Source organism: Bos indicus x Bos taurus, chromosome 7, assembly GCF_003369695.1.
Source record: "Bos indicus x Bos taurus breed Angus x Brahman F1 hybrid chromosome 7, Bos_hybrid_MaternalHap_v2.0, whole genome shotgun sequence".
In the NCBI taxonomy this organism is placed as follows: domain Eukaryota; kingdom Metazoa; phylum Chordata; class Mammalia; order Artiodactyla; family Bovidae; genus Bos; species Bos indicus x Bos taurus.
Window position 1 is genome coordinate 26,327,139 of NC_040082.1, and position 14,412 is coordinate 26,341,550.

General features: G+C 40.7%; 1 protein-coding gene across 2 annotated transcripts in view; it reads left to right on the plus strand.

The window, feature by feature from the left end:
- Window positions 1–1,463: 1,463 nt before the first annotated feature.
- EDIL3 (EGF like repeats and discoidin domains 3) overlaps window positions 1,464–14,412 on the plus strand; it is a 482,936-nt gene continuing 469,987 nt past the window's right edge. Inside the window, exon 1 of one of the 2 annotated variants that reach the window (XM_027545670.1) lies at window positions 1,464–2,136. In XM_027545670.1, coding sequence (XP_027401471.1) covers window positions 2,070–2,136 — 67 coding nt within the window. In that variant the 5' untranslated portion in view covers window positions 1,464–2,069. The remainder of the gene's footprint in view (window positions 2,137–14,412) is intronic. The other variant, XM_027545671.1, reaches the window with a different exon arrangement.

Here is a 14,412-nt window from a genome sequence, read left to right on the forward strand (position 1 = left end):
TAGGAATAAAACCTTAAAACTAATATTAAACATCTCATTCCAAAGAGTCACAGAGATAGATAATTTATAATGGACATATCACCACATGACTCATAGCGTACTTTCAAAATTAAGTAACAGTAATGAGCCAGAAAGTTGAAATGTGATTGTTTACAGCTGCTTTGTGGCAGCTCTGACAGTGGCACCTTGCTCTAACATGTATGGCTTTCAGCAAGAAAGCAGACTGTAAATAAATGATTCTCTCTCTTTCCTTTAGCAAAATCATTTTTAAGAAAATGTTCTTGTACTTCCCACCAAACATGAGATCTGAACAAACCTTGTTTTCACTTTATTTGTTGTTACCATAGTTTTTGTTTGTTTGCCAGTGGGATAATACTTCAACTTCTCTGTAGCAGTATGCAATGTTACTTTTCCATCAGTCTTGCATCCTTGATCTCACTTCAGATTCCCAAGGAAGGTAGAAATTGAAGTTTAAAGGCCTCAAGGAAGCAAAAGGAGATGAAGTTGCATGACCAGTTGTCCTCTGCTATCTTTTTCTTAGTGCATTTTCAAAAATCCTTCCTTCAAGAATGTTTCTTTCAATTTTTCTGTATGTGTTTTCTGTCTCTCTCCCTACCCCCCTCTTTAGAAGGGGGGAAAAAAACCAATTTTTTTTTTTTTTTGAGACTTTCATTTTGGTACCTGCAATTGCTGGAGCTGAGTCCGTATACCCTAAGCAAATAGTTTAAATGGAAAATAGAGAAGTGAGCACTATTGTAAGCCATGGGCTGTATTTTGGTTCAGCCACTTTGACTGCAAATGCCAGTCGATTTCTGTTGTTTTTGGTGGGTAGCAAAGAAATGTGATCTCCCATAGTGTTGCTTCAAGAATCTTGTCCTTGTCTTTTATTTCCTTACATGATCCCCAAACTTGCCCCACTATTTCTCCTCTGAAACAGATGTCCTGCCTAAGGAGATGTGTCTGGCACTCACTTGCTCTGTGCCTTCACCTTTTTGTTCCGGTTTACACAGGAGCCCACAAGCCTCTCTCCTCAACCCTAGAGCCAACTGAAGGGTGGGCAGATCAGTAGCAGACCATCCCCACTGTCTAAGCTGATGAAAGTCTGCCTGCTGACGAGGTTGTGCTTCCTGAGAATCTGGGACAGATCCCTTTGCCAGCGTTCATCTCTCAAGCAGCTTTGTGCCCCAAAGAGAGCCACTTTTCCAAACCTCTTAACTTCTTTTCCCGGCTAGACTGCGAACGGGGACTTCAGGGGATTCCTTAATGTGGTTCATTATAAAGTCCAGCCTGGAAACCAGGGGCATCTCAGACTCTGAGTGTGCTTCTCCTGAAGCCGGGGAGTCCCTGGCGTGGATGCAGAAGATACAGGCACTGTAGGAACTTCAGAGGTGGTGGCAGGTGCCAGGGTGTGGCTGCAGTTGTCTCCCTCTTCTCTTCCAGCAGAAGGAGCCACCTCTGAGACAGAGAAGAAGAAGAAAGAGAGACAGGAGGAGTGGGGAGAAGAGGGGGAGGCTGGTGGAGGGAGTAAGAAGGAAGGGGCGGGGGGTAGGGGCGCTCTGGGCGGGCGGGCACTTGTGAGGCTCAGGCTCGCACGCACGCCGCCTCTGTTTGTACACAGTGCGCTCCCGACCGCCGGCTTGCTCGCTCCCCGCCAGCTCACGCTTCATTGTTCTCCAAGTCGGCAGCCCAGCCGCCGGCCGCAGCGACTGGAGCCGAGCGCACCGTCTGCGGGTCCGCGGGCGCGGGGGACCCAGCGCCCCGCCCCACCCGCCGTGCCTCGGCCGGGACCCACCCGCCGCAGAGGCTGAGCCCGCCGGCCACTCCTCGGAGCTCGCCCACCTCCCGGCGCCACCGGAGCGCAGGCAATAGGGGAAGCAACGTTCCTCTCTTGGGTCACCCCTCTTTCTCGTCCTCTCCGACCATTTGTTTCAGGAGACGCTGCGGGAAGAAGACATCTTCTTGAATCCTCTATCGGGGTGGGGTCTGCCGCTGCCCTGCGGTGCCACCTCGGCGACACTACCCTCCGCCAAGACCCTTGACCATCGGGGTCACGTCCAAGAGACGGGATCATGAAGCACTCGGTGGCTGCTTGGCTTCTGCTTGGGCTCAGCCTCAGCGTCCCTCAGTTCTGCAGAGGTGAGGCAAAGGGCCAGGGGCTGGCGGCGGGACAGGTGGTGAGTCCCCCTGGGAGACACCGCGAAGGGGGCTGGAGGCGGTCCCGGGGGCGCGCCCGGAGTGGCTAGCCCAGTGGGCGGCCCGGAGGAGGCTGTGCACCCTATGTTGGGTGCCCGGGAAAAGTGCTTTGCAAAGTCAGAGCGGAGTGTTGGTGAGGCTGAGCTGGGAAGGGGGTGTGGGGTACCCAGATGAGATCTAGGAAAGATGGGGAGGCGGGAGAGAAATTTTGCACAGCTTACAGTCGCCAAGCAAACCCTCCCAGATCCCTGTGGGTGATGCCAGATGCAGGCGCCAGGCGGGGCTTTCTCTGGGGAGCCAGAGAAGCTAGCTCGCCCCGGGCGCTGAGTAGTTGAAAGGGGAAGAGGCTGGAGACCCACCGGGCTGTCCGCCTCCAGGGTGCGGTGCTCTTACTGCCAGGCCCACGCTGAGCAGTTTGCAAATCCGAACCTGGTGCTGGGAGTTTGGGCCATGGGTGCGGTGGAGACGTCCGTTCGGCTTGCTCCCGTTTCTCCATCCTGGACGTGCTGCATCAATAATAGAAAAAAACCCTGGAACCCGCCTCTCCTGTAACCCCAAAGGCCCCGAGCTTTGCTCAGCATTTCCTCCTGGTATAAGCCTAACTCTTGGTAATAAGGAATCGTGCATTGCAAGACAGCCCTGGCGCCCCCGCCCAAGAGCGGAAAAGTTGTAAGAGCTGGTCTGGTGGTGGTTTTCATGACTTGCATGAAATAAACCGGTCTGTTAAAAAAAATAAAATACAAGACTTTGAGGACTCTCCTGCTGAGTTGCGTAGCCGGCTTCCAGGTCCCTGGGAAGGATGTCTTGTCAGTACAAGTCATTCTGACTTCATCTCCGCTAGCTTTGGGGTTGAAGTTAGCTGCCTGAAAAGAGCCAGGGGGATCATCAGGGACCCTGGGTGGGTCCTCGGAGGTGGACCTGAGTCCCTTCTGCGCCCACATATGCAGGCGGCCCCCTCTAAGTATTCCGTGGGTAATGAAACGGACCGCAGGCTGCTTCAAGTGGAGAGCTGAGTGCAGTACAGGGTTTAAAATGCTGTGCCTCTCCAAAAGGTAGCTGGATTAAAACATGCATTGACTCTGATCCATTTAATATTAGACACTGCATGAATATTCTACACCATTTATCCGTGCGCCCGTCCGTCTGTTTCACAGGAAAATTGTGAACTCTTGGGCTACAATTTGCCCAAGAAGCTGGGTGTTTCTGGCCAGATGCCCTCAATGCCAGCTAGTAGCTATCCAGGTCGAACCTTTCCTGGGGGGAGGGGGGCTTCCCTGCTCCCTTCTTCCCCCAGAATGTGGCTATTTTCCCTAGCGTGTAGGTGTATGTAGGTGTGTGCCTCGCTGGCGTTTACAACGTGCCCTTCCACTTATCCGGCAGAGGCAGCCACTCCACTGAAGGTTAAGGAATGGTAATGGCTCTGTAGTTGTGCTGCGGAGTCTCTCATCGATATGAAAAAGGCAGTACTCCCGCTACCGAGATTTCTCCTTTCTCTCATTTCCCCTCTGGATTCCTCCTGCACTTTGATCCCTTAGCGGGAATGGAAGGGAAAACAGCAGGCACTCCCATCTCCACCTTCCTTCCCTGCCTGCATTCCCACCCAAACCGAAAATCACACACTCACGCACACACGGGCACCTACTCCATGCCAACATCGCCTCCACCATCAGTCCGGCACCCGCGTGGAGGTGGAGGGCTGAGTGGGTGGAGGAGGAGAAAGTGCGTCTAGCGTGGGGGCCGCGCTTGCCTCCCTAGGTCTGGTTGCAGGAGACCTGGGGCATCGTGAGAGTATCCCAGCTCTGCACCTAAATCTTCCCGCGCCTAGGGAGCTTACTCTGCCAGGCAGTCCAACCTCGGTGTTATGCCTGGGCTCTCTTTCCGGCTCCTAAACAATGCTTCGGCACTGTATACTCCACGTTCTTCGGTAGATTTCTCTTTTTATTCCAGTCAACCTGTGGGGAAAGGGATAGAGGGCTGTAGGAAAGAAATGGACTGCTTTCCCTGAGCTCTTTTTGTTAAACTTGCATCTCTCTAATTTATTCTCCCTTAGCCCTGCAAAAAGGCAGAGTGCATCTTGCATGACAGCTCCCAACAATTAAACTTTGAACAAACTTATTGAAGCCAGTGTTAATGATGAGAATTTCCCTTGCGCTGCCCCCACCCCACCTCCCCAGACACAGTTTGCCTACTGTATACCTTTTATGAATTGGTTCCCTGTGTGGGTTGCAATTTATGTGCATTAATGACTAAGATTTAATAAGGACATGTAATTCTTTTTATTAGTCATTTTTATTTTAAAATTAAACCCATGGATCAGTCAGATTGAATATTTTATTAACTCTTAAATTATTCATCGTTATGGGTTGCTCTAAAAAATCCAATACATGCATACAGTTGCAGCAAGCACGTGATATCTTATGCAATCTGTCCCTGTGCTTGCAGTTTGTGTCTGAAGTCTTTAAGCAAATAGCACTTTCTAAAAATGTCTAGACATGTCCTAAATACTATGAATCATTGGCACTTGCATTTGCTTTTTTAATCAGTGGTGATTTTTAGTTAATTCTACATGGGGATCAATTAATACTTGAATAATCTCATTCCAAGTAAAAAACACCCATGCTTCTATAATTGCTAGTAACTGTCTTTGCTGGAATAACAGATTTGTGTACTTTTAAAAATTATTACACATTAGTGTCTTCATTACCTGATTTACATGCTCATTAATTTTATACTTTAAATGCTAACTTCAGATCTAAGTGAAACATTTAAAAATAATTTTGAAATACTAAATTAAACATAATAACTAAGTGAAGATCAGTGCAAAGCCTTGACCTCTGTTATGATCCAAAACACATCCCCCCACCCCCCCACCCCTATCTTAAACAATTTTTTTCTGATTATTTTAAAATATTTTCTTAGAGATGAAATGCATTTTGTTTTAAATTTATATCGTTAGGGGAAGACACATAAAAATACAAATTAAGGGTTACAAAATTGAAACGGTCTATTCTCCCTTCTGTGGTCTTGAACTTACAAAGATCTTCAAAACCAGGCAAATGTCTTTTACTTCTAAACTCTTCTCTGAATTAAAACTCTCTTATTTTTCTCAAATATCTTATCATCAGTGTTTATATAAAATGTGTATTCAGGATGTTGGGTATTTTTAATAAACATTTTACTAAAACTTGCCTTTAATGCTAGATATATGACTTTTCCTTCTCAGAAAATGATAGCAATGCAAAGGGTTAAAATATACATGACTAAACTAAAAAAGCCTGGTTACTCAAAGTCATGACAAAGTACAAATTTGACAATTTTTAGATTCTAAATTAGTAGTCCAAACTCTTATTTTCTCTGATATTAAAGATACAAATTTTAATTAGGTAATTTATTTTTAAAACTTTTCATCTTTTGAAGGGTTTGATAGTGGGATGGCCTATATATGTTATCACTTGTATTCAGTTGTGAAAACCTGACTGACTTGAAAGTTTCCTAAAGACTAAGAAGGTTAATTCTGATATTTGTTGTTTATTGAATATACTTGCAGTGCAAACAGCTTTGAGTATCATTTATGATGTAGTAAGTTCATTATATTCCTTGCCAAATAAAGAAACCCACAAAAATAGTGTGGGCTTCAGAACTCAATTCAATCAGATGAGAAACAGCAAATTTTGCAACTATGTAATTAATGGTATGGATTCTCTCATAGCTAATCAGTTTACTCCTATGACTTTATGTGAGTTTGATTTTATTCCCCAAATAGTTTGCAAGCTGACTTTATTATGTTAAAAAAAATCATAGAAAACCAAAGCCAAGCTGTTTGTATTATTCAGTTCTTATCTGTGTTTTAAGGAAGATGTCTAGCATGTTTTTGTTTTTTAAGTCACAGCCCATGTAATGATTACCATCTTTTGGTTAATGAAAGAAACCTGTATTTATATATAAAAACTTAAGTAGTTGGCTATGTGAAATAGATTATTGAAAATTTTCTCATGGTTACATGATAATGCTAGAAATTAAGTACTTAAACTGAATGAATTGCCACTTAATTGTTACTGAAAATACCTCTAAACAATCTCTGCTTTGTGGGAATTGTTTAAGGGAAAAGTAGACTGGGATGCACTGTGCCCTTGCCAGCAGGTGTCAGGATAATCAATGGAGATATTTTTAAAGGAGGGATGCAGGTCAAGGGGAGTAAAGGAATAAATGCTTATCTGCAAATCCACATAAAGTGATTTTCTACTTTCTGTGAAACTGATGTTATTAGTTTTCATTGCTCCCCTGAGAAAGAGAGGGAAAGTGAGTTATAAGGACTTATTGCTTGTACCACAGGACTTTAACTTGGAGGCAGAGTAGTTCTAACGACCACACAGAAATAAATATATGTCAAGATTGAACCTTTATTTTTCAGGGGTTTCCTGAGTAACTTACAAGGAAATGTACTTAGAGCTAAGAGGCACTTTTAGTAAAGCGATTATTACTGAAATGTTTGGAATACTTTTAAGCTTACTTTCTATATCCACTGTAAATTTTATACATGGAAACGCTGTTCTGCTGATTTACGTGGATGTATATTCGTGAGTCTCAGTGAACTCCGGGAGTTGGTGATGGACAGGGAGGCCTGGCGTGCTGCGATTCATGGGGTCGCAAAGAGTCGAACACGACTGAACGACTGATCTGATCTGATCTGATATTCAACTATTTATATGTGCAGATCTATAGTCCCGAAAGAGATTACCACTTATTCTTTTTGTCACAGTTTTAAAGTATATGTTTCCTGGAACTTGCAAGTTTCAAAATAAGCCATGTGGCCAAAAAAGAATAAATGACATGATAAAGTTTTATTATTACCTGTTTCAGACGTATTAATCCTTGTGTATGTGACTATTGTGTTTCAGTATCTGTCAGTGACTTGACATTGTTTATTTCTAATTGGTCCTTAGTGAATAACCTTTCCTCAAAGGTTAGTTCTAGCATCTGCTGATATAACCCTTAAAACAGTATTAAACAGTAATACAGTATTTAACAGTACTAAAACAGATTCACCATTGCACCATTTCTATTATACAAATTCTCTCAGTTTTTTTATGAAGTCACTGATATCATGCCAAGTAGTCTGTCTCCAGTGGTATATCCTTTCTGTGACAGAGACCTCCTCAAATAACCCCTTTCCCAACATTTCTTTGCTGGTTAGCACTAGGGCACAGCATCCACTATACAAACTTGTCATCATTATTAAAAAGTTGCAAATCTCTAACACATTGTGGCATTTGCAGTTTGCTTTCTTGTGAGGAACAAAAAAAATATGATAATGTAAAGCTGCTACTACTAACTCCTGAGGTTTAAAACATAAATGGAAATAAATTAGGATCTGAATTATGGAGCAACTCAGGATTTTATGGAGAAGGCAATGGCACCCCACTCCAGTACGCTTACCTGGAAAATCCCATGGATGGAGGAGCCTGGTGGTCTACAGTCCATGGGGTTGCTAAAAGTTGGACACGACTGAGCGACTTCACTTTCACTTTTCACTTTCATGCATTGGAGAAGGAAATGGGAACCCACTCCAGTGTTCTTGCCTGGAGAATCCCAAGGATGGGGGAGCCTGGTGGGCTGCCGTCTATGGGGTCGCACAGAATCGGACACGACTGGAGCGACGCAGCAGCAGTAGCAGCAGCAGCAGGATTTTATACCTTGATTTAATCTGAGTGTCCTGCTTAAAACTGTCAACTGGTTAATAGTTTATATCCACCCAACTTGTAGAGAAGTCTCTTGCTTTACTTGTAGCACAGAGCTGAGAACCTAGGAGAAAACATCAAAAACTCCTAACCACTTAAAACAGATAATTGCATTTCTGCCTTAAATCATATAGAAGAGTCTATTCTCTTGGTTCCCAGGCTCACTATAAACTGAATCCCCAAAATTAAAGACATATGAGGTAATAAGTCAGGCTTAATCAGAGCAATAAAACATGACAGCTACTAGACAAAGAGGAGATTGAACAAAGTATATGTAAAAGCAAGGCTTCCTTACAGTGTAAGAAACTAGGAACCTTTATTTGGGGGAGGGGCTAAGTCTACCCTGGCAGAGAATATAGCCCTAGTTGAAGCAGCTACTGATCTTGTATACTAGGCAAAGACTCACTACCCATATGTTCAACATTTGGAGGGTACAGAGGCACTGAGATGTGTGTATTATTGAAGAGATTTTGTCCAAAATGTTTAAGCTTGAAAACCTGTTTAAAGGTAAAAGAGACATATCTGAAGAATATGCTGGTTTGAAACTTTGTTTTCCCATCATTTCAGAGATTATGTTCTTATATATATATTTTGATTGCATTTCTCCTAAAGTAATGAATGAAGGTACAAATTATCAAATACAGGACTCAATTTTGTGGAAAAGAAGTAGATATCAGAATGCAGATAAGATGTCAGGCAATTATTTGGTTATATTTTAGAAGAAAATATACTGCTATCTGTTTTACCATATGCATTATGATGATGATAGTAGCCATGTAGGATTTGTTCCACAGAAGATTTAATAGTGCATGAAGTAGAATGGAGGATTTAAGTTCAAGAATTTAAGTGAAGGCTTTTTAAGTACTAAAGCACTTTTGTATGTGATTGTTACTATGGAGAAAGAAAATTGACTCTAGAGCTAAGCCTTACTCTTTCCATTTTCTAAAACAGGTCTGTATCAAACTGATCAGTCTCTTTAAAAATAATTTTCTATAGTGTAACATTCCATAGATGGAAAGGCCAAAGTTTTAATCTCTTGTTAAATGATTTTGTTTATGATTGAAAGTAGTCTCTAGGTGGGTCAGGACACCATGCATTCTTTTAGGTTTATGCTTGGTATTTGATAAAGGCATATATTTTGGGAATGCACAATAATCCTCTTCTTGTACTGAGGTTAGGATGACCATTTATATCTTACTGCCACTGGAGATCATGTGAACACCGCCCAAGTCAAATAGGCTCATGACTCTTGAGCAGAGAAGACTGAAACAGTCAAGTGGGAACACTGAAGAATATTTTTATTGGAAATATTTTGCAGAACCCCTCCCAGTAATGTAGAGCAGTCTCCCATTTATAGGCACCAATCTTATCTGTGCTCACATCTCTAATACCCCTTTCTTCTCACATGTTTGGCTTCAAATATTAATTGAACTCTAATATTATCCACACTGTCTTTCCTATTTGTTTATTCATCTTTTTTTCTTTCATGTCTAAGCATCTTGCTAGATAAATTAACAAGGGACATTTGATATTTTTATTTAGTATAGTTAGTAAATCTAATATTTATTTAATACTTCTTATGTGCTCCCATGTTCTAAGTACCATCTTTGATTCTCACAAGGATTCTATGAAGTGACTCGTATTATTATTTACATATGAATGAGAAAACAGAGATACAGAGAGGTTAAATAATCTCCCAAATGAACAATCTACTAAGTATCTCTAGAAATAGAACCAGTTTAAATCTAGAGCCTGCTTTCTTAAATACTGGGCTCTGCTGTATTTCAATAAGTCACACATCCTCTATGTCATGGAAATGGTGTGTTAAGGGATTTTCTTATTTGTAGAACACACACATCATGTCCAGTTTCTGTTTAACTGGTGGATATTTTGGAAGGGACAAATTATATTTACTTTCTTAGGACAATACTTTTTAAATTTTCAAATTTAATTCGGTAAAACAAAAGTACATCTCTTCATCTTCAGAAATAAAGGTTGGCGTATACTTGGTCAGAAGGAGTTAATATGTCTTTCAGAAAAATTCATCACTCGTATGAATAGGGAAGACAGGAATTAAAGAGAAGTTGAGAAGTGATTCAAAATGCATTTTCTTCAAAATCTTGCCACTCAATTTTACTTCAACTTGACTTTTATAATTTACTTGGTTTTCTAGGATTCCATGCTTTCCCTATAATTTTCAGATATGTCATGTAGGACAAAATGATTTTAAAGGTTAACAGATACATAATGTAGGACATAGAGATTTTAGAGGTTAATTAGGTTTTCATTTATGCAGTTTAATGAAGGTATTTTATTTGCTTTACATCCCATTCTCATTTAATTTTATTTCTGTGTAATCCCATTTAGAAATTGTAGCCAAACAAAAGCACCAAATGGTGCTCAAACCATATCAGCTAGAAAATTATATTTTATGATTTCGAGTTATTTAACCAAAATATGATTTATTTTTTAAAACTGGAATTGTATTTACTTTAAATATTTTACAAACTAATGAAAATTACATCATCTAATATGAGATCACTTTGTTAATATCTTCGTCTGTACATATGTACAGTATTTTATAGTTGAAATAGACCATTCATGATTTATTATTATATTTATTCCCCTAAAATAATAATAATAAAACAATAGTTTAAATTTCATAAGCATTTCCTGTATCTATTTTAGGGGACATAAGCAGAACATTCTTAATGTCATTTAATGGATAAGGAACATGAAGTTCAAGAAAGTCACATCACTCACATTCAACATGTCTTGTAATTCAAGCAGCCAATAATAGAGTTTGAACTTGATTCTGTGTGTTCTGATTCCAACTTAATTTTTTTTTTTTTTTACTGTTTTCTGCTATCCCATTTTGCTCGAGGTAGTTATAGTTGGTGGTTTTTATTTTTTGTTTTTTCTTCAGTTCTTAAACTCACAAGATGAGAAGGAGTTGATGTACTACTTGGTTTTTCAGAAAATATTCTTACTGCCTCTCAGTACAACATTAGCACTTCCTTTCCATCAGTATATAACATTTCCTTTTCTCTTTGGATCCAATTACTAACTATGACAACATCCTGAACTTCCTCAAAGGCTTCTTCTTTATCATTTGGCCCCTATAAGCTTGTGACTCTTTTAACATTCTGTTGCTAAACTTCCTGGAAGTTCCCAACACTAAATATTCCCATCTCCATTTTTAGGTACCTGCTGGCAATGCTGTTCATTAGACTTTGTCATCATGTGATTTGCTCATTTAACAGAACTTGAAATTTCTCAGACATTCCATTTTTCACTAGAATTTTCTCTCTTTTTACCTCTCCTTGTCCTTCATTCCCACTGAACTCACTCTGATCATTGCTCTAATTTTCAGTCCTTCTTATCTCTCTCCTTTTTCAGCCTATTCTTTGTGGTTATCCATTTCAAGAGATACTCAACCATTTGGGAATTTTTCAGCCCAAATACTTTCATTGTTTTTGCTTTATGAAATCTCAGGCTATGGTAATTTCCAAAGTCCCTTTCCCCTCTCTGGCCACGAGAAAACTGGAGTTCTGTCAAGAAGTGATAGGATCCACTGGAAATCCTGGCAAATTTGAAAGGCTAAGCTGTGGGTCCAAAGGGGAATGAGTAAGAAACATAGAAAGTGATAATATGAGGAATAAAATGATCAGGTGATTGTAGTAATTCTACTGTAATTAATTATTGATAATTATTAGTATAAATTTGAAAGTATGACCATAGGAGTTATGATTGAAGGAGAGTAAAAGGATAAGATTTCTGAAGGAAAATAATCAAAGCATTTGGAAAAATCATGTATGTAGGTACCAACATTCCAAAAAAAATTATACCAGGAGAAATATTTTGGAGGCAAGGAGAGTGAACTAGGGACACAAATCTTTAAGGATTGAGAGAATGTGGTACAGATATCAAGAGATAACTATAATGGGGGGTAATATTGGAGAATAGAGGTCTTTGGCATGAAACTGAAACTGGATAGGTTTTTTATTGCTGTTGTTTGAGGGGAATGGGAGAATGTTTAGGAAGTTGCACTGAGGAGCCATGAGTTGTATTGAGGGACCCAGGCCACATCTCATGTCTAGAAGCCACGGGAGAGAGAATGGTAACCATGTAAGAGGGCTGCAGAGTAAATAATGACTCAGAGGAGAGATGATTTCCTCTTGAGCAGGGAGGCAGATGTAATAGCCTAGTCCTAGTCAAGGCTATCAGAGAAGGCAATGGCACCCCACTCCAGTACTCTTGCCTAGAAAATCCCATGGACGGAGGAGCCTGGTAGGCTGCAGTCCATGGAGTCGCTAAGAGTTGGACACGACTGAGGGACTTCACTTTCACTTTTCACTTTCATGAATTGGAGAAGGAAATGGCAACCCACCCCAGTGTTCTTTCTTGGAGAATCCCAGGGACAGGGGAGCCTGGTGGGCTACTGTCTATGGGGTCGCACAGAGTCGACATGACTGAAGTGACTTAGCAGCAGCAGCAGTCAAGGCTATGGTTTTTCCAGTGGTCATGTATAGATGTGAGAGTTGGACTGTGAAGAAAGCTGAGTGCCGAAGAATTGATGCTTTTGAACTGTGGTGTTGAAGAAGACTCTTGAGAGTCCCTTGGACTTCAAGGAGATACAACCAGTCCATCCTAAAGGAGACCAGTCCTGGGTGTTCACTGGAAGGACTGATGCTGAGGCTGAAACTCCAATACTTTGGCCACCTCATGCGAAGAGTTGACTCATTGGAAAAGGCCCTGATGCTGGGAGGGATTGGGGGCAGGAGGAGAAGGGGATGACAGAGGATGAGATGGCTGGATGGCATCACCGACTCGATGCACATGAGTTTGAGTGAACTCGGGGAGTTGGTGATGGACAGGGAGGCCTGGAGTGCTGCGATTCATGGGGTCACAAAGAGTCGGACATGACTGAGCGACTGAAATGAACTGAGCTGAGGCATCATGCTCTTTGACAGTCTTCATCCTACGCTTTTTGACACATTGAGCTCATTAAAATAATCGATATGTTCACTAAGAGCTATGCTTTTTAAGCACATTGAATATGTTTTCATATGCAACAGCTCCTTTAAGCCTCACAAAAATTCAGGGGATTATTATTATCCCCATTGACAGATAAAGATATAGACAGAATAATTCTATTCGGAGTGATAAGCACTCACAACTAGGTTTTGCAGACCCAAGTCCAGGATTCTTCTCACTTTAGCAAAATTACAGAGAAAAGCCTTAAATCCAAGGAAGGATCCCTTCTAAATTTAAAGCACAGCTGCATAAGATGTCTGCAGTTATGCCCTGACCTACTTTGTCCTATTCAGGCCTGTGCATATTTTGAGGTCTGCAGAGTTCAGGCTACAGGGTATAATGTCTGTGTGTGCATGGTGCCTTAATCCTTGGCCCATCTCGGATTATTTGTTCAAATGGTTCTTACTGGAAAACAGCATTATTACTATGGGAAGTTTTTTTCTCTTTGTAACATGCTCATAATTTTGCAACCTTGTCCATAAAGAATTCCTTTTTCTCAAATTTATGTTTCAGGTATTTGTCAACCATGATGTTCCCTCTCGAGTTTCTGACATGCTAAAGTCGTACATATTTTCCCTTTAATCTGTCCTTGTAAGCCATTCCTTTCATCATTTTAGTTGTTTCATTTGGAATCTGTCCAAGTAGCCTACATATTTATGCAACAGGCTTGCCAAAGTCTCAAAAGAGAATTCTAGGGATGTGCTTCCTAAAATAATGCCACCCACATTAGTCTGTAGTTTTTAATTGTGCAAATACGATTGTTTTGCTGGTTAAGTTTTTCTATCTATGCCTTTTTTATTTCATAATTTTGTTTTGTGTTAGCCTTCACTGGAGTTTTGCTTTATATTTTTCTTCATTCTGTATTCAGTATAATGATCATTACTACTATATGATGCATTCTCTGCCCACAGAATCTCAGAATAATCTGATTTCTTCCCTGCAAATTATATTATTCTGCTATTTATTGCTGTTTTAATATCATGTACATATCAGCTAAATAATAATGCAATGTACAAATTCCCATCCTTAGCTTTTTTTGCATATTTATTTATTTTTGGATCTGTAAATTATTCATTATCTTCTTGAAACCATCATCTGTCTCTATTCCTGTATTTTTCCTATTGCTTTATTTATTTCTAGCTATGTCCTCTGATATCCTGCCATTTTCTGTTCCCAGATCATTCCTCAGCTTAAACTGCACAACCTCAGAGAATCTTTCTGATAGTTTTCTCCAAGTAACTGAGGCTTCAGCACACACACACACACACACACACACTATATTCCTGTCAGTTTCTATTATCTGATCTTTTTTGAAATTACAGCATTTTTCAAAAATCATATTATATAATCACTTGCTTGTTCGCTTATTTGTTTTTCTCTCTTGTTTGTAATGTATTCTTGCAAGCTCCATCAGGGTGGAAGAATATTAATGTATATGAAAAGT